Source organism: Amphiura filiformis, chromosome 2 (assembly GCF_039555335.1).
Source record: "Amphiura filiformis chromosome 2, Afil_fr2py, whole genome shotgun sequence".
NCBI lineage: Eukaryota > Metazoa > Echinodermata > Ophiuroidea > Amphilepidida > Amphiuridae > Amphiura > Amphiura filiformis.
This window is the reverse complement of record NC_092629.1, coordinates 47,408,319-47,427,982: the sequence shown is the minus strand read 5'-3', so window position 1 is coordinate 47,427,982 and position 19,664 is coordinate 47,408,319. Positions and strand designations below refer to the sequence as shown.

The 19,664-nt window shown below is 37.4% G+C and overlaps 2 protein-coding genes across 2 annotated transcripts; one reads left to right on the top strand and one right to left on the bottom strand.

The window, feature by feature from the left end:
- Positions 1 to 10,721: 10,721 nt before the first annotated feature.
- On the bottom strand, positions 10,722 to 12,116 carry LOC140141063 (alpha-(1,3)-fucosyltransferase 4-like). Its single transcript, XM_072162838.1, has one exon. It carries the CDS (start codon positions 12,096 to 12,098, stop codon positions 10,722 to 10,724), a length of 1,377 nt encoding a protein of 458 aa, XP_072018939.1. The 5' UTR covers positions 12,099 to 12,116.
- A 3,575-nt stretch (positions 12,117 to 15,691) lies between these two features.
- Positions 15,692 to 17,239, top strand: LOC140141051 (F-box only protein 39-like). The gene is made up of 2 exons (XM_072162831.1): positions 15,692 to 15,783; positions 15,874 to 17,239. The coding sequence occupies exons 1-2, from the start codon at positions 15,692 to 15,694 to the stop codon at positions 17,237 to 17,239; spliced, it is 1,458 nt and encodes a 485-aa protein (XP_072018932.1).
- Positions 17,240 to 19,664: the final 2,425 nt, after the last annotated feature.

The window sequence follows — 19,664 nt, the reverse complement described above, 5'->3', positions numbered from 1 at the left end:
TCCAGATTTGGAGTATCTCTGGACCTCTTTCATGGTTGAAAATAAAAAAAGAGTCCACCAAATCATTAAAAGACTATGACATGAACACAAATTATAACTTTAACTGCATATTAAAGAAACAAAATGTTGTTTTTTTTAAGTCACCATGAATGATTGTAGCATTTAGCTCTAGCAAGGTCCAGAAATACGCCAAATCCGAAAAAAAAAAAAAAAAAAAAAAAAAATCCGCCCGCCCGCCCGCACGTCGACCCTTTCAAAGCTGTGGAGGACAAACAAACAATTTTTTTTTTTTTGGCCTTATCTTGGCTCTCTATTTTTCTTAACTTGATTCAAGGTAATAATGTGTCTGATGGAAGGGTAATAATATGATCCTTGCCCTGCAATTCCGAATCAAACAAAGGTGAGTGCTACTTTTGTCTTTGCAGTTGCAAGAGGTTAATATGACCTTTGACCTTGCAATCACAAACCAAGAGGAAACAGTGCTGCACTAGTCTCCACACCACATTATTTAATCTTTGAATTTCAACTTAGCTGGTGAATTCTAACATATCCCCTGCAGCTGAATAATTCTGAATCGTGGAGGTTAAAATTCACCTTCGTTGAGGCCTTTATTGGTTTTGAAATTAGCACAAAAGTTGAACATTCCTACACCGGCATCAAAAGTATTCCAATACTCCGAAGCCAAAATGACGCTTTCATGCCTTTTGAATTTGTATTGCCCACAAATTATTCATCCCTTTTCAACTGTATACAGTACTTTCATATATTTATTGAATTCACAAGACAAAATTCAAAAGATACAAAATCAGATTTATTGACAGTGCTTTATAAAACTGACAGTGTACATTTCAAGTATTTAGAGTACTCATCCAATGTCAAAGTTTAAATGTCAGATGTCGTAGGTCATATAATTGTAGGTCATGTCATGTCGGTTGAGCTGTTCCATTCTGAAATGCAAGCTCTCAAAGACTTGAATTTTTATTTATTGCATAACATAAACATACATTGTCAAACAATAATTTGTATATTTTTTGAATCTAAAGATTATTTAATGAAAAGTAACATATAAGGCAAAGTTCAGAGGTCAAAGTGCAAACTAACTAGCCATTGATATTTTTTAGCTTATCATATTTAAGTATTTATTGTAATTGAATACAGGTAAGGTACTCTTTGTGTAAGCTTTATTAAAACCAGGTGTTTATCAAAAGGTCATCTTTGACTTTTGTAATAGGTCAAAGGTCAACTTTTGTGAGCTTCTCACATTCCATTTTTTGTTTTTAATTGAGATATTTTACATAGGAGGTTACAGTTTGTTTGTTTACCAAGGTTGGTCTGTAAGTGACCCGATGGTTAGGACTTTGACTCATGAGCACAAGGTTGTGGGTACAAGCTCCGTCTGGGCAAACATTTATGTCTGTGGGCAAGACATTTGATCTCACTTGTCCAATTCCACCCAGGTGTAACATGGGGAGCTGTTAGGGGTAGTCATGCTGGTGTTGGTATTGATAGCAGCCAGATGGAATGAATTATCATAGTAGCAGCAGAATGTAAAGCGCTTTGATATTTGTTTGATTACAGATGTAAGGCAAATTCCTACATGTTTTATTTATTTTATAGGAACAATGACAATGGGTCAATGTTGATCAAAAGTTTGTTTGACTTTTGCAGTACCGGTAGGTCAATGTCAACTTCGACTTACTAAAAGGTCAAAGTTTAACATTGATCCGCATTCATATGTTTAAGACATGTTAGAGTTCAATTAGGGGTGATTAGAATCCAAACAAGTTACTTAATAGTTGAAATATACTGAGAAATAGAGTATGAAATACAAATTATATTTTATTGATTACAAAAAAAGAAATTAACCATAGTGACAAATAAAATGAATAAAAATTGTACCATAAAATTTTGATTGTGTTGTGAACCATGCAAAAAATAATTCCCCCAGTATTCATGTATGATGTCATATGTTCTGTGTATTCTGTATTAAAGCACTATTGTACATTGTATATTTATTAAAAACAATAAGATAAAAAGAAACTCTTGTATGTAATTGTTATGTATAGCAAAAGTGTACAGTTTAGCAAAAAGAGATGACTATTTATTTACTATCGTGTGTCAAAAGTGTATTTAAAGACATGAAGCACAGAGTTTTTTAATAGAATTTATTTAGCCAAGTTTAAAAAGAGATACAGCATCCGGAGGTATGTATGGATGGACATTGCAAAAACAGTATGTCTGGCGATGGGAGGCATGATAGACAGCATCAAGCTATGATGGTCTCAATTGTAGAGGTGCAATGTCAATTCCTCTGTGCATACATATGGACTTAACACTGGAAGTTGTAATATTAAACATTGTTAACATTACTTTTTAACTTGGGTCCAGAGTTCTTGCCTGCCAGATAAACTTATGACATGTAATTTTTTTTCTGGGAACATTGAATTAAATGAACACTTGGTGACATAATCTTCCACATTATATACCAATCAAGAACTCTGGAACTTTCCAAGCCCAGAAATAAGGCTTATAAAAGTTTTATAGCTTGTAGTAATGTATTTTGATTTGTAAACAGTACTGTGTTGTATGTAGCTGAAGATTTTGTAATATTCTGTGACGGTGTATAGTTAGGAACGTATTGTGATACGTGAGAAGTACGCGATGTATTTTTACGAATGTGCGTGTGACCGATTTTGGACAATGCAACCTGAAGCTCCCAGAAAAATGTAGGGGTTGTAATATGTATACCAGCATGCAGTGCGTCATACTTGCAACTCGAGTCTTATTTCATTGGTCTGTCAATTTACACATGTAGGTGCCTGATTTAAAGATGGTGTCCAGTGGTCGCTAAATTACCGACAACTTCATCCTCTCTCAGTTTGGTCAACCTCAATGTGTTATGCGTTTATTGCAAATTCTGCTAGATATTGGAAATACAATATCATTTTCTTTTGAAAGCCAAGTAAATTGCTGTAAAACAAACTTCTTATTTGGATGGAAAATAAGAGTTTTAAAAACTATGCTCTAAAACACCATCAAATTTGTATTCTTTAGTCAAGCAGTGTTGCCAGTCTTCAGGAAATTTCCTGATTTCAGGAATTACTTGGACGATCTTGTACATTTTTCAGGAAATTTTTTGACAACACTGACTGGCATCTCTGTTCAAGGAAGGACTCTTTGATCATGATCTGAAATGTGTCTTGACCGTTGGACCCGTCTTAAATGGCATTATTATATACGGTAGTTTCCTATTTGATGCCAAGTTCACAAGAATATGTTTCTGGGGGCTTCACGGCTTAACAGGTTGAAATTTGCAGAAGTTTTAAAAATCAAATATTTTATGAATCTCCAATCTGCAAGGTGAAGAGAGAGGTTTCAGTTTAACAGAAGACTCGCAGTGTTTCTAAACATATTAGAGAGCACTCGCATTGTTTCTAAACATACTAGAGAGCAATGTTATTCTGTCAAGAATTGTACCATGTTTAGAGATATGAAAATAAATGACATTGTTTCTAGTCATAACCAAGAGTACCCATAATCATGTCCTTTATTTTCATTTTGAATATCTCAGGAATAGCAATATTTGGACAGTGTTTTTATTGTTGGAAAACTTTATAATTAAATTAGAAGGCAAAGATCCAATATTAATTTGAAGATGATAACTTAAGTGTAAAAACAAAACTTGAGCCAAAATAAGATTGCGTCTAATTTGGAAGGAAAATAAATATGAAAAAAAAACTCTTGGTTTTGATGATAAGTCTGTAAATTAATGATAAATTATCTATGTCTTACTTAAAGTACGGTTTAGACCAAATCTAGAGATTATATCTTGCCTGTTCGTCGATCTAAAACAATTAAAAATATTATGAACTGTACTGATTGGTTGGAAATCTAGACAGAGTGCTAATACATTGTATGTAGATCTGGGGTTTCTCTACCGGAAGTCAGTTTGACCGAAAGTCCTTTCCACAATATAAAATGCACAGTGCGAAAGTTTGGTTGGCTTATATACGGCGGAAAACTGCGTGTGTCAATAAAGTCCCAACTCAAGCTCGCCTAAATTCACATAAGCGTGCGTCAGTCACGCATTACGCAACGCACAGATAGCGTAAGCATTGCGCCCAGCTGCGTGCCTGCCATTCTATATCAATACACTGTGTAATGAGTCTTATTTTTTCTGCCTTAAAAAAGCCGAACAAACTTTAACAGCGCATCTGATAGCATCCCACACAGGCAATAAGTAGAGCACACAGTAAGTGTTCCTGGGCAACATATGCTACGTACAGTGATTACAACGCCGCGCCTTAGGCGCACAATTGGGCTACTTGGCGATCACTTGCCGCTACTCAAAAAAGCATGCCGCTACTTGCCTAAAATTGGGCTACTTTAGCCAGTGTCAGGCCGCGGCAGTAATTTGATGTATTTTCCTTTCAATTTAGCCGATTTATAAAGGTTTTGAGTCTCTGAAGCTCGAAATTGCAATACAACGGGTTTTGTGACCAATTATTGATCGGTCCTTTAACTTCCCATTAAGTACCGGAAGTTTGGAAGTCAAGTGTTTTCCCACCCAATTGGGTGATTTGCGTTCTAAATTCGGGTAAATCCGCCCAAATACCTGGTATTGGGCGCTTTTTTAGGAAGTTTAAAATTTGGCTACTTGAGACTCATTTACCGCGGCTTGGCGAGCCAATGTGCCGCGCCTTGGAGCTGAAAAGTTTTGGCAACACTGGCTACGTATGACAGTGTAATTTTGGTAAACTTTCTTGTGGTAGTGAAATCCGGGATCCACATACTGATTTTGAGCTTCATTAACTGGATTTGGATACATGTAGTGGGCTATTTCCAGTTGAAATCATATAGAATACATGACCTTAATTTTTAGACAGTGCAGAGGCCCCTCTATATAACAATATGCGTACTGTACAGAATAAAGCGTAGTATCAACACGCCTCAGATTGAGCATGTTATGTTAATCTTCTACACACACAGGGTGTGAATTACAAATAGAGTTACCTGAATGGGTGATTTCATTTGAAATCTACTCCCTGTGCGTGGGTGATTAAGGTCATGTTTTCCATAAGGGGTGTATGCATTTCAACAGGAATAGCCCAATGCAGGATATGTGAAGCTTGCAACAGGGCTGTAGGAAGCCATAGGTGCATGACATGCCATATTTATGAAAAAGGGGTTTAGGGTAGATTTGTCAGTCAAATGGGAACCTGAAATTCTTTTATGTTTATGATTTTACGTTAGAGCATGCTAGCGACTTACCGATCAGATATCTGCAATCGCTTTTCTGGTGAGTGTCAGAAGTTGTGACACCACAAATCGTTCTGCTCCTTGAGATTGCATAGCATGGTGTGAACATTATTGTCCTTTGGTGAACTTTGAGGGAAAAACTTAAAAGAATAAAGTTGCCAAACCGCACCCAAGTGCCATGTAGAGTCATACAAATAAGTTTTGCTTGATTTTTGTTCAGGATGATTAGATATGACCTGTGACCTCATATATGAGGAATATTGCTGTGTCAAATTCGGTGGGCACAGGTTTAAACTAAATGATTCTTATGTTGGGAAAATTATTTTGTCTTTTGCGTACCAATATGTCGTACATGTATACCTTTTTATTCTGTTGTATATACATAAGTATAACAAATCCATTTTGGTTTTTTGTGTTTGTGCGAGCAAAAGTAATCAATTCATGCACATTCTGCTATTTGAAATCAATACACCCTCTATAGAATGGAGACATGGCCTTTTTCTTCCACACAAGGAGTGTGAATTTCAAACAGGATTACTAGAATGGAGACATGGCCTTTTTCTTCCACACAAGGAGTGTGAATTTCAAACGGGGTTACTGGAATGGGTGATTCCATTTGAAATTCACACACCCTGTGTGGGGATTCAGATCATGACTTCTGTAGGGGGTGTATGAGTTTCAACTGGAATAGCCCATTGATATTTGAGGCATGCATTGATTTGGATCAGGAGAAGGCAAAATCTCCTATGTGTCATTGGCCCCTGAACATGTTTAAAGCAAAACCTCCTACGTAACCTCTTGGCAGTTTTGTTTTGAACATGTTCAGGGGCCACAAGCACATACGAAGTTTTTCCTGCCCAGTGACGAAGTTCAGAGTAAAGTCACTTTGAGCATGACCCTTAAGACACCAAATGTCCAGTTGTAAGTCAAAGTCAGTAAGTCATAAGTCTGGTTATAAGTAACTGCAAGTCTGGGAAAATAGACTTACACAGTCATATCTGAAAAGAAAGAAGTTCTCAACAAGGAGTCGGTTTAACAGCTAGCATCAGAAAAAGACTGGTCAAATGTATTTGAACATGATGATAATGAGTACAGGTATAAATATTGTGATATAATAAATAAAGTTAAGAAGTATAAAAATGTGTACAGATAATTAAATAATAACTATATATATAATATATTAAAGCAAAATAGTATAATTGTGTAATGTTTTGTGTAAAAAACCCAAATAATTGAGAGATATTTTGTATGTGAATGTGTGTCAGATAGTCGCATAGTAGAGATTTGCTTACTAAGGGAACTGTGTGTAGGATGGTTAGGTTGAATTTCTGCTGATTGCTAAGAAAGATGCATGAAGAGTATTTTACTTTACTTTATACAAATTGGTTGGTGACTGGGCGTTGAAAAACATGTTTTCCATCGGAGATCATCCATCCAGATAACTGAGATATCCGTATTATAGAGAGGTTGGGATAAATAAGTGAGGTGGCACTGTACTGTCAAACATTGTGCAAATTTGTACTTTGAGCAAAGGACAAAATTGGACAGTGGTTGAGGCGGGCCGACTTGGACGCTGCACTGTTGACTCTATATTGATTTGATTCTATTGCTCGGTATTTGCTGGCGTAGTGCACATTAGAATATGACCGTTGCTAGGTCAACTGGCTCATGCTTTCTTTGTTAGAACCACTGATCGAAATGATCACAACACAATGCCTATGGTATATCATATTTCAGAACATGTGTATGAGCCCAGACTTGAGCCAGTAACCAGTGGTTACTAACATGTACTACGGCAGCTCATTAGAAGTATTTTGTTTTAAGAAAGGCCACCAGTATTGTTTCACGCAAGTCATGTGATGGCCCAGATTTTATGCTCCCCCTGCAAATGCGACATAATCTAATTTGTACCAACCAAATGAGATGCTCCCATATTACAGTACCATTGTAGTACTTGCCAATCCTTTTGTTTTGAATATAATTAAATGGATAAAGTAGGCAGTGCAATTTTACTAAGTCAGTTATGGCTATTATGAACATTATTTTTCTTTTCCCTTTTGTGCAAATTACATATTTCACAAAAATCATCAATGTGTCATTCCAGTTGAAATCCATACCCCCCTGGAATAAATGACTTTAATTAATCTCACACAGATAGTGTGAATTTCAAATGGGGTTACCTAAATGGGTGACTACATTTGATGTCTTCACCCCCTGTGTGGGAAATTAAGGTCATGTCTTCCATAGGGGGTGTATGGATTTCAACTGGAATAGCCCAATGTCACACAATTTGGATCAGATTGTCATCATTGGGAGGAAAAACCTGTGGCCCCTGAACATGTTTAAAACAAAACTGCCAACAGGTTACATATATAGCAGGTTTTGCTTTAAACATGTTCAGGGGCCAATGACACATGGGAGGTTTTTCCTGCCCAATGATGTTGTGTTACAGGTACTGTTATCCTGATATTTTTAGCAAATGGTTTCTCTGCCATTAAAGTGCAAAATCTACTTAACTTTGGTGAAAGATGATGATTGGTAAATAGTTTATTCCTTAACCCCATGAGAACTACCTGCCGATTGGCCAAAAAGAAGTTTTCATTATCGATTGGACCAATCAGCAACATTTGTTAGAATAAATTTGCAAAGCTCCATTCTGAGGCAATGTTAGATCGGCAGGTAGTGCTCAGGGGTTAAGGGCTCTGAAACCCACCTTTGCACACTTATGGGACCTGAGAGCACATCAGACAAACCAAATTACCTATTGAATACAAGGAATGTCCTTTTAATATCAAATAATTTTGATTTTTTGAAATTTGCGATATAATTTGGTGTATCTGATGTGTTTTTTGGTTCTACAAAAATACTGTGCAAAGATAGGGTACAGAATCCCTTAAAGCCATAATGTATGATTTGTATCAGATTTGAATTTTGTTATTCTTACTCAAAATGCTGAAATCATTTAGCAGTAACTGTCAGGAAAGGTTACTGTCCATTTTAAAATAACAAGGTAACATGAAGGAACCCCTACAGGCTTTTTTAGCTGTTTAACGTGGAATTGTGGGGGGGGGGGGGGCTTAATGTCTGAATACTACACTATGTCAAAATTGCTCTATTGACCTGACAAACCACAGCAAATACAGGCTGTATCAAAATGATTGGTACCCATCAGTTTCCAGTGATTATGGACAAGACTACCACAACAAAATGCAACATTGGAGCTAGCATATTTATAGAAGCATGTTATAAAAGATAATAAATATATAAATACTGGACATTTCAGGAGGATCCAAAGTTGCATATTGTAGAAGCAGGCTTGTCAATAAACACCAAAACTGATGGGTACCAATCATTTTAATACAACCTGTATGGCTGATTCAGTTTAGGTGTAAGTTGGTTTAAAAGGTTTGAAAAAAATTAACCCAAATTCATTTTAAAAGATCGTACATTATGACTTTAAGAAATGACAGTTATGTCAGTGAATACATAAAAGTACATCATTGTGATTTATTACTTGCATAATGCCAAATAAGAGATAACTGTAAACCATCCTTATCTAACGCATGAAGTTCCATGTGACCAAGGAAAAACTGGTTTTCACTGTAAAAAATGGTTTTGTCGCCCTCATGGCAGCTTACAAAGAGGGTGTATGCAATATGATTTTATTTGAATTTATTCAGCATATCATATTTGGTAGTAAAGCACTACAAGTGTTAGATAGGGGCTGTGTCTAGTATTGGGCATAATCCAAAAACGCATGATGTTATTTTGTGCAGAGATGTCGCCAAAATATTTCTTTCCTAAGCTAACTAAAAAAATTTGGAGAGCGAGTTAGCACAGCTAATGTTCCCTGGCTTTGCACCACAGAGCCCCGGGTTCAAGCATAGGCCGTTCCCAAGAAGTGTGTGTGCACTTGGTTTATCCCAATCTATGCTCGCTCTCACAGGTTTTCTCCCATTGCCTCCTTTCAAAATTGATAGTTAGTTATTTGATTAACAAAACCTTCCTTCACCCAATGTGAATTTGGGGCGCTGCACAGATAATTGGTGAATGTCACAATCTAAGTGCGGATAGGTTTGCACCAGCTTCGGCTGCAACTGGCCTAGTTGATGCAATCCGATTTTGATTATTCACCAGTGGCAGTGAAATTACAGCGCTTTTAATCCTCTGAGGAAAATGCGCTATATAAATCCAAAATATATTATTTCTATTTATTTTAAAAATTGGTGCCAGGAAGAACTGCCATGGGCCTTTCCATTTGAAAACCCTTCCCTTTGTGGAAGATTTTGAAATTCAAACAAAATATAGCATTTTACACATTCCACATGTCATGATTTTCATCCACAAGCAGTGGAAACGGTGAGAAGATTTGGAATTCCAAACAAAAATTCCTGAAAAAAGTGCCACTGCATTTTTAGCTGAATTTTAACATAAAACGGACACAAAATTTCCACATGGATTGACCATAATTGGGCTATTCTATTTGGAGTCCATACACCCCTAAAGTTGTTTTTTTAAAACTTCCGTGGTCCAGGTACGCGCTGGTGAATTGCTATCGCGTAGAAGTGACAAGGTCGCCTACTACGCGCCACGCCGAAGACCAATGGGTCAGCTGGCTTGTTGTCAAGTGCATTGATCAGCCAATCAGCGTGATTGTTTATTGCTTTTGCGTTTACGCTTGTGTATGCGATACGCACAGGCACGACCACAGAATTTTTAAAAAAAAAAATTTATGGAGGACATGTCCTTAATCTTCTACACAGGGGGTGTGAATTATAAATATGGTTACTTCAATGGGTGACTCCATTTGAAATTGATACTCGGTGTTGAAGATTAAGGTCATATCTTCCATAGGGGGTGTATGGATTACAACTGGAATAGCCCAGTGGGGATTTCAAATGGAACAGCCTGTTATAATGGAAAATGTTTTCCTCATTAATTTTGTGTTCAAAAATAATTTTTCGTTGTTGGTACATGTATTTTTTTTTTATTTACTGATGATGGGTATATGAAAGATATAATTATTTTACTTTTGTCTGATAGCAATGTTCAGGAAGTGGAATAAAAGTCCAGTGCAATCTAGTACTATATAATAAAAAGTTGGGTTTTATTGTGATTATTTCATTGATAGTGCAGTCTCACAGCAGCTAAAGGGTGTATCCCATCATGCATTGCAGTATGCTCCATAGCAAATGTATACAAAAAATAAGTAAGAGCCGCTTAAAATATAGAGACCTATGGATAGTTTCACTATACGAGAATCGATTTGAACATTTAGAAAATCCCATATCAAAATTGCCGAAAACAGCCCCCCTCCCCCCACCCCAATCAGGACCAGTGCCCCTCCCCAATAGGATCACTTGGGGGAAGGGTGCACCGCAGCCCATGGGTCTGTGAGTGGCACCTAAATTGCAGAGATTCCCTTGAGTTCTTATGCCTTCAGATTCTAAAAACTGAAACCATTATCTGAAATCGGTGACATTCCAAGGTTTCCATTTCTTATATTGCACAGCCAGTTTTGGATTCTTAGTATACACTGCTGTCGTCATATCGACGTCATACCTACAAGTGCGCCACCAAGATGACGTTCCTAGAGATTTCAAACTTGGGCCTTTGAGGCATGGCTTTTTGGATTCTTGTGTGGCAATTGGATCTGGTGCAGAATTTGACAACATATCACAAAATATACTTGGTCGAGGTGGAAAATTACTTACCACACGACCTTTGAGTTTCCATTCAAAGAACTTGTTATAAAGAGTATCATTTTTATCCAAAATCTGAAGATAGTTTGCTAATTCTGCAATTGAGGGAAAGTCGCTTATATGTATGTAAGAATTCGGCGGAGCGAATCGTTCAATGTCCACCTTGGGTGCGCCGTAAATTATGGGGACAATATTGTGTTGAAGCGCAGTCCTCCACGTTTTCTCGGTAATGTAATGGCGACATTCAGAATTGGCTAAAGCGAGGTAAAATTTATATTTACTTAGCATCCAATTGCATTTATCCGAATCGCGGGGCATGCATCTTAAAGAAAAACCTCCGCATCTCCCATAGATATCTATGTGCACATGTTCCATTAGATGCTCGACTAGCATTGATCGAGACCAAAATATTTCTTCACAGTTACTCGCCATCCATGCTATTAAACGAGTTTTGTTTTTAGCAAAATTCGGTAGTTCATCAGTCACATTAGAGTTATGGTTTTCAACAAAATAACCAAAAGGACGAGGCATTTCAGAATCCATATGATATGTCATTAATTTATGATATCGTATATCTTTTAATTTCATGTCCTGCACCCACCGCAAGACTCGTAAAGGAGTTTCCGTGCTGTAGTAGATCCATGTTTGACCCTGTGTAGGTTTGATTGTGCTCAGAAAATCCAGTTGACCAACGAAATTTTTGGGTAACATACCAAATAAAACAACATCTTTATTAACGAAATGTTCCTTTTCCATACCAACTCGTAATCCAATTGCACATTTATTTGGACATACAAAATGCGCCGTGTAGCTATATCCCACGCTTTCTCGAAACAAGTTTAAAATTCCCGCCAATTCGGGATAATATTCCATTTTATTTAAACTCCCATAAATGAGAACTTCTTTCATACACGTGCTATTTATATCACCTTCACCATATTTTCCGTACTCCTCTTTAAACAAAGAATAATTCCTGCTGAGTTGTGTAGAAGAGCAGACTTCCATGCGTCTCTTCGGAATTCCAAATCCATGGTCAAGTCTACTTGGAGCAATTGGGCTGTGTTTTTTTAGGGATGAAATTTCTGTATATAAGAAGCCAGAAAACGCAGATCCCAGATATGATTGCGATGCGTACATACTGACGAAATCTCGAGGTGTTGGCCTCCATCAGGTGGTTATTAGATTTAGAATGTTGAATCTGGAAAAGAAAACAATTTTCACCGACATAATAATAATAAGTCTTTATTTTCCACATCATTTAATGAATATAAAATACACAAAAGAAACAAAAAAGACAAGTAAAATGACATGGAGGAGATGATCAAAACGCTATGGAGGCCATAAGTGGTCATCCCCTAAAACAACTAGGCCTATCACAAACAAGATTTATAAAATGGTTCCGTCACCAATGAAATGACCTAATCATAACTTAATCAAGATCGGATGATACCTTTTAAATCTCCTTTTATGAACGTGAATTGAGGCAGGAGCCAGAAGGTGCGGGTAGGGGTTGGATACTAATAGTCAGTGGCAACGCAAGACGACATAGAGGTCCACTTTTCAGGGTGAATATGTTAAGAAGTAGGCCCTACACAAGAGGGTCCAAATTAGAAAGAAAAATTAACTAATTATAGGGCCTGAATTTTATCAACAGATCATGTTCTAATAACTACAAGGCTAATTATAGCGCATTTCTGGAACTAATATGGGCCTACGGTTGATGCTTGTACCAGACACATTAAGGAGACCATTCTTACAAATGAAAATTTACTTGCCACGCCCATGCAAGCCAAGGATCATCAGTTCTCTTGAATGTTAAAAAAACAATAATTACGTACCTGTTTTGTCTCATCAATTTTAAGAAAACTTGATGCTTTTTAGTATGCCAATTCAGATAATGTTATTTTAATATGCCTACGATGTATTGCTTCACACAAATGTGCCGCCATTCTTTCAAATATAAATATAGCAAGTTAACACGCGAGTGTTATTTATACAACGTACACCAACAAAAGCAGAAACTTGTCGCAATGTGATCGAATCTGAAGTTCTATGCCGGGGTTCTATGTCGGGGTAAACAATCTGAGCATGCATAATAATCATCCATAGGCCTATTAGTTATAGCTGAAAAATATTTATTATCAAGATGTAATTATCACAGGCACAAAAAGAAGTAGGGCCCCTTAAAGCTACACAAGCATCAAGAAAACATCACCAAAATCTTTGGACCTACACCTGATATTATTATTATGTGACTCACACAAACATACTGAAGGAAATGCCTTGCCACGAGAGTATATTTACCGACAAGCTCCTTGTTCTGTTAAAGGGACAAAAGGTCACAGGATATCAAAACGGTCAAAGTCCAGTTTATAGTCATTGTAATGAGTAATATATGCACACTTGATCATTGGACCCTTTTAAATTTTCTGTACAGGGTGGTATGGTACAAAAGTGAAGTTATAAAGAGACATTCAGCACGGTAACCAATCCCAAACTACGATTATTCCTTACTGCGTTTTCATGGCAGGGAACATATTAATAATTATGCATAAAGGAATTACCCAGCAAAAACAAAACGTTTTACAGAAAACATTTTATTGTCGTGTTGTGTAAAGGATATATAAAACATTTTTAATAACTCAATAACAATATAAAAATAAATCCTAATCCTTAGACCTAAACTAACTAAACCTATAGGCCTAACCTAAGCCCTAACCCTGACTCTAACAGAACCATAAAACCCAGATGCGATCCCTAATCTTAACCCTTAATTCGGACCTAAAATGCCCTAAACCCTACCCATTTTCGGACTAATCACTCTATACGGACTAATGGGCTGTACCCATTGGCATTATATAGGGTTTAGATGTCCGATGTGAAAAATGGAACTATTTGTAGGCCTACAGGGTGTCCCTGAAAATACTGTATCCGACGGAACTGATTTTTTGGGTTATTTTAACGCATAAACCAAACTAATTATATAGGCCTAATTTGAGGAATATATCAGCTATCACATACCAGGGCATATAGCCAGCTTTCTTGGTCGGAGGGGGGGGGGGGGGCAAAAAAAAATTTCGGGTGCACAGACGAAAACAAATGCAGATGCATCATACAATACATATACCGGTTTTGTTTTTATAGAGATGATGTGCTCACGTAGCGGGCAAACAAATTGCATTTTACACTATTTTTGGACCTGATCGGATTGAAAAGGGCTTTACTGTGACAATGTGCACGCAAAACAATTGTATTTTACACTATTTTGGCCAATGATCAGGGTAAATTTTGATGGAAAATTGGCTCCTAGCCTCTTTTCTTTTCCTGTGTCCTTCAGATTTTCTCTTTCATTTTTTTGGACACTTTTTTCTTTATTTTTTTGTCGGGGGGGCACTCCAGTTATTTACTTATGGCGTTAAAATACCAAAACAATTTCAATTTAAACTTAGTTTCCGACGATACAGTTCTTTCAGGGACACCCTGTATAAGGGAGCATGGTTCAGGGCAGTAGCGTACGCATGTAGAGTACAGGGAACCCATACCGTCGTAGCTAATAGGTCATCACCAATGCGAAAGTGTCATATCGATAAATGATGTGTCTGGTTTTTTTGTGGTTTTTTTGGTTTTGGCTTTTTTTAGTTTGCGTTGCGAACTAGTACGCATAGTCGCATACCACACTTTTGTTAGTCATTCGTGGGAAATTCACCCAGTTGATGGACAAAATAATGAGCCTTTTATCAATCTACCAAAACCAATGTTCAGTTTGGGTGATCAAGACTCGGCATGCCCTTCCCTTTTCTCACACACACCCCCGCGCGCGAGCGCACTTTTTGAAACCCTGCGCACCCCTACTGGTTTGAACTGATTGGGAAATATTTGAGTTCTTTGGAATTTATATATTAGGACTATCAACATGATCAATTACGTCTATCTTTCTCGGGATGAAAATCTACAGCTAGATATTGAACTTAATAAAGGCCCCCAGCAAACACAAAACATTTTCGACATCATTCGCAAAAGGTTAGAAAAAGTTGCCAGAAAACGGTTAAATGTCGGGTTATATAAAAGGTAGGCCTATATAAAGGATAGGCCTATCACACGTTTTCATAACATTCAAAAACGTTTTGTGATAACTAACTATACATATTCTAACATAATGTTATCTAATACTATTGTTGACAAAATATTTGGAGAAAATTGTTTGCAAAAATATATTACAATAACATTTTGCAAAAATTGTAAGAATAATTTTGTATTGTGTTTTCGTAACGTTTTCTTGACCTTTAACTAACCCGACATTTAATATTATTAAAACATTTTTACCAACACCAACAATCCAAAATATAACCTGATGTTAAAACGTTTCAAAAACGTTTTGTGTTTGCTGGACCTAATAATCCGAGGCTGCCTACCGCGCCGTCAAGTTAACGATATTAACCCCTGTCCCATATATCCTTCCGTACTTGACTAAAAGTACCGTTGCGCGCCGCGCCGCCCACGGGTAACGTTGCGTCAACCCGCGCTGAACACGCGTAGGCCTACTAGACGCATATCCTTTGCTTGGTAACCAACAATGCGGGTGGCGCGAGTCTCTAAATCAAAACACTACAAAATCCTGACGTGAAGGAGTGTCATTTTCATACTCACTTCAAAAAGAAGACTTTGTAACTGAAGGGCCAGGAGCAAATGTGTGACTTTGATTTATTTTGGTGCGGGTTCGACTCTTTGCAATGGACATCCCACTCATTGGGGAGGTGCTACAGATAGAAGATGCCGAGCCTGAAGAAGCAGGACCATCATATGCAGTTGACGTGCCTTCAATGTCTAACCCAATCTTTGGGGTTGCCGATACCAACGACGACGACGATGACGACGACGACGACGACGACGATGTTGATGATGATGACGATAGCGAAGAAGAATCCGGCGGCCCAAATTGGGGTTCTTTACCCGACATTGCAGTCACACAAATAGCCTCTTATTTATTGCCATGGGAGAAAGGCAGAATGGGGGTAACATGCCAGAATTGGAATCGCATCATCATGTCAACGCCTCATTTATGGCGTTCAGCCGAAATGAGATTCCGTGGAAATTTCAACGATTTTGAGCACGTGATATATACCAGGAGCGTCGGAAGATACCTGAAGAATTTGTACATCTATGGAGGGGTAAGAATATGTCGAAGACCAACTCGATTCCAACGTACATTTACTGCAATGCTGCACAATCTGTACCGCCAAGGTCCTGTCCAACTGAAAGAGTTTTCGATAACCGAGCTTCAATTTCAGCATCAATTTCGTAACGGCATCTCCGGAAGCGGTAGTCATGCTAGAAGTGGAATAATTCGCTCTCTGAACAGATTCCTTCGATTTCAGACACAGCTTGAACGTTTAGATTTAAGTTATGCTACACTGACTTTAAATGAAGGTGTTAGTCTTATTCGGTCAGCTGGAGATAGATCATCACATAAACTGAAGTTTTTGTTTCTTGATGACTACTTCGAAAGAGATGCGCCGGTTGCTGTCGGCAGTGAGTTCGCCAATACTATTGGTCGCTTTCAAGCACTTGTCGATCTGACTTTGAATTATGGATTTGTGACAGATCTTCTATTAACAAAACTAGGGGACAGTTGCAGGAAAAGTTTAGAATACATCCACATACGAACGCACCGGTGTGATTCGTACCAGCATGCAGTGGATTCGTCCTGCTGGCATGGAATACGTCAAAATATTCCTGGCCTTCGTGTTAAGTTCACTATGAACGGTGTCTTGAAAATCAACGACATACAGCGGCTTCTTGTGACGAGCATGCCGTTGGAATCCGTTCATATTTACGGTCATAACGACGATGGTTATCACCCGGATCGAACCGCGAAACATCTGGCTCGACATTATCACGACACGTTACGGAAAGTCGTCATCGATGTAGGTCCCGTGTACCGATCATACAGCCGTGGGCTTATCAGTCTGGTGACGGAAAGCAAATTGCTTCGATATTTGGAGATCCATGGACGTGTAGCATGGACAACCTTACGGGAAATATTTGAACATATTGATGAAGAATACCTCAAGAAAAACTTGGTACCAAGTTTAACCAAATTTCACACCGTTCTAACGTGTTTTGCACCACAAGAAGAACCAGAAGCAGAGGTGTTGGTTATGGAAGAGTTCAGGCCAAGATTTACACAGCATAACCTAGATTATGAAGTCACAGTGGACCCGATATATCCCGTACCATTGTTGGGACCGAACCCACACCTTATGGCTGTGTTTTGGTAACGTGAAAAAGAAAATGACTCACTGACTTTCAAAGCTGCAAAGAACGAATTTTATTTTATACACGAAGGCAGTTTATTCACCTGATGCTTTATAACGGTATAGAAACTATACTTGTTATGTTTTGTTTCTTTGTTTAGCTTCTATTATTTTTGACGATGAATGAAATAAAATTGATAAATCTGAAACACAAATACCATTCATAGAAAAAAGCTTTGTTTATTTTGAACGCACTGCTATCTACTGAAGATAACACTTATTACATATTCACACACTGCCATCTACTGAAGATAACACTTATCACTTATTCATACACTGCCATCTACTGAAGATAACACTTATCACTTATTCACACACTGCCATCTACTGAAGATAACACTTATCACTTATTCACACACTGCTATCTACTGACGATAACACTTATCACTTATTCATACACTGCCATCTACTGAAGATAACACTTATCACTTATTCACACACTGCTATCTACTGACGATAACACTTATCACTTATTCATACACTGCCATCTACTGAAGATAACACTTATCACTTATTCATACACTGCCATCTACTGAAGATAACACTTATCACTTATTCACACACTGCCATCTACTGAAGATAACACTTATCACTTATTCACACACTGCTATCTACTGACGATAACACTTATCACTTATTCATACACTGCCATCTACTGAAGATAACACTTATCACTTATTCACACACTGCTATCTACTGACGATAACACTTATCACTTATTCATACACTGCCATCTACTGAAGATAACACTTATCACTTATTCACACACTGCCATCTACTGAAGATAACACTTATCACTTATTCACACACTGCTATCTACTGAAGATAACACTTATCACTTATTCATACACTGCCATCTACTGACGATAACACTTATCACTTATTCACACACTGCCATCTACTGAAGATAACACTTATCACTTATTCACACACTGCTATCTACTGAAGATAACACTTATCACTTATTCATACACTGCCATCTACTGACGATAACACTTATCACTTATTCACACACTGCTATCTACTGACGATAACACTTATCACTTATTCATACACTGCCATCTACTGAAGATAACACTTATCACTTATTCACACACTGCTATCTACTGACGATAACACTTATCACTTATTCATACACTGCCATCTACTGAAGATAACACTTATCACTTATTCACACACTGCCATCTAACACTGCCATCTACTGAAGATAACACTTATCACTTATTCATACACTGCCATCTACTGAAGATAACACTTATCACTTATTCACACACTGCCATCTACTGAAGATAACACTTATCACTTATTCACACACTGCTATCTACTGACGATAACACTTATCACTTATTCATACACTGTTATCTACTGAAGATAACACTTATCACTTATTCATACACTGCTATCTACTGACGATAACACTTATCACTTATTCATACACTGCCATCTACTGAAGATAACACTTATCACTTATTCACACACTGCCATCTACTGAAGATAACACTTATCACTTATTCACACACTGCTATCTACTGAAGATAACACTTATCACTTATTCATACACTGCCATCTACTGACGATAACACTTATCACTTATTCACACACTGCCATCTACTGACGATAAAACTAATCACTTATTCATACACTGCCATCTACTGAAGATAACACTTATCACTTTCACACACTGCCATCTACAAGATAACACTTATCACTTATTCATACACTGCCATCTACTGAAGATAACACTTATCACTTATTCACACACTGCCATCTACTGAAGATAACACTTATCACTTATTCACACACTGCCATCTACTGAAGATAACACTTATCACTTATTCACACACTGCTATCTACTGAAGATAACACTTATCACTTATTCACTTATCTACAAGTATTCACACACTGCCATCTACTGAAGATAACACTTATCACTTATTCACACACTGCCATCTACTGAAGATAACACTTATCACATACACACTGCCATTATTCACTTACACTGCCATCTACTGAAGATAACACTTATCACTTATTCATACACTGCCATCTACTGAAGATAACACTTATCACTTATTCATACACTGCCATCTACTGAAGATAACACTTATCACTTATTCACACACTGCCATCTACTGAAGATAACACTTATCACTTATTCACACACTGCCATCTACTGAAGATAACACTTATCACTTACTTCACTACTGACGATATCACTTATTCATACACTGCCATCTACTGAAGATAACACTTATCACTTATTCACACACTGCCATCTACTGAAGATAACACTTATCACTTATTCATACACTGCCATCTACTGAAGATAACACTTATCACTTATTCACACACTGCCATCTACTGAAGATAACACTTATCACTTATTCAC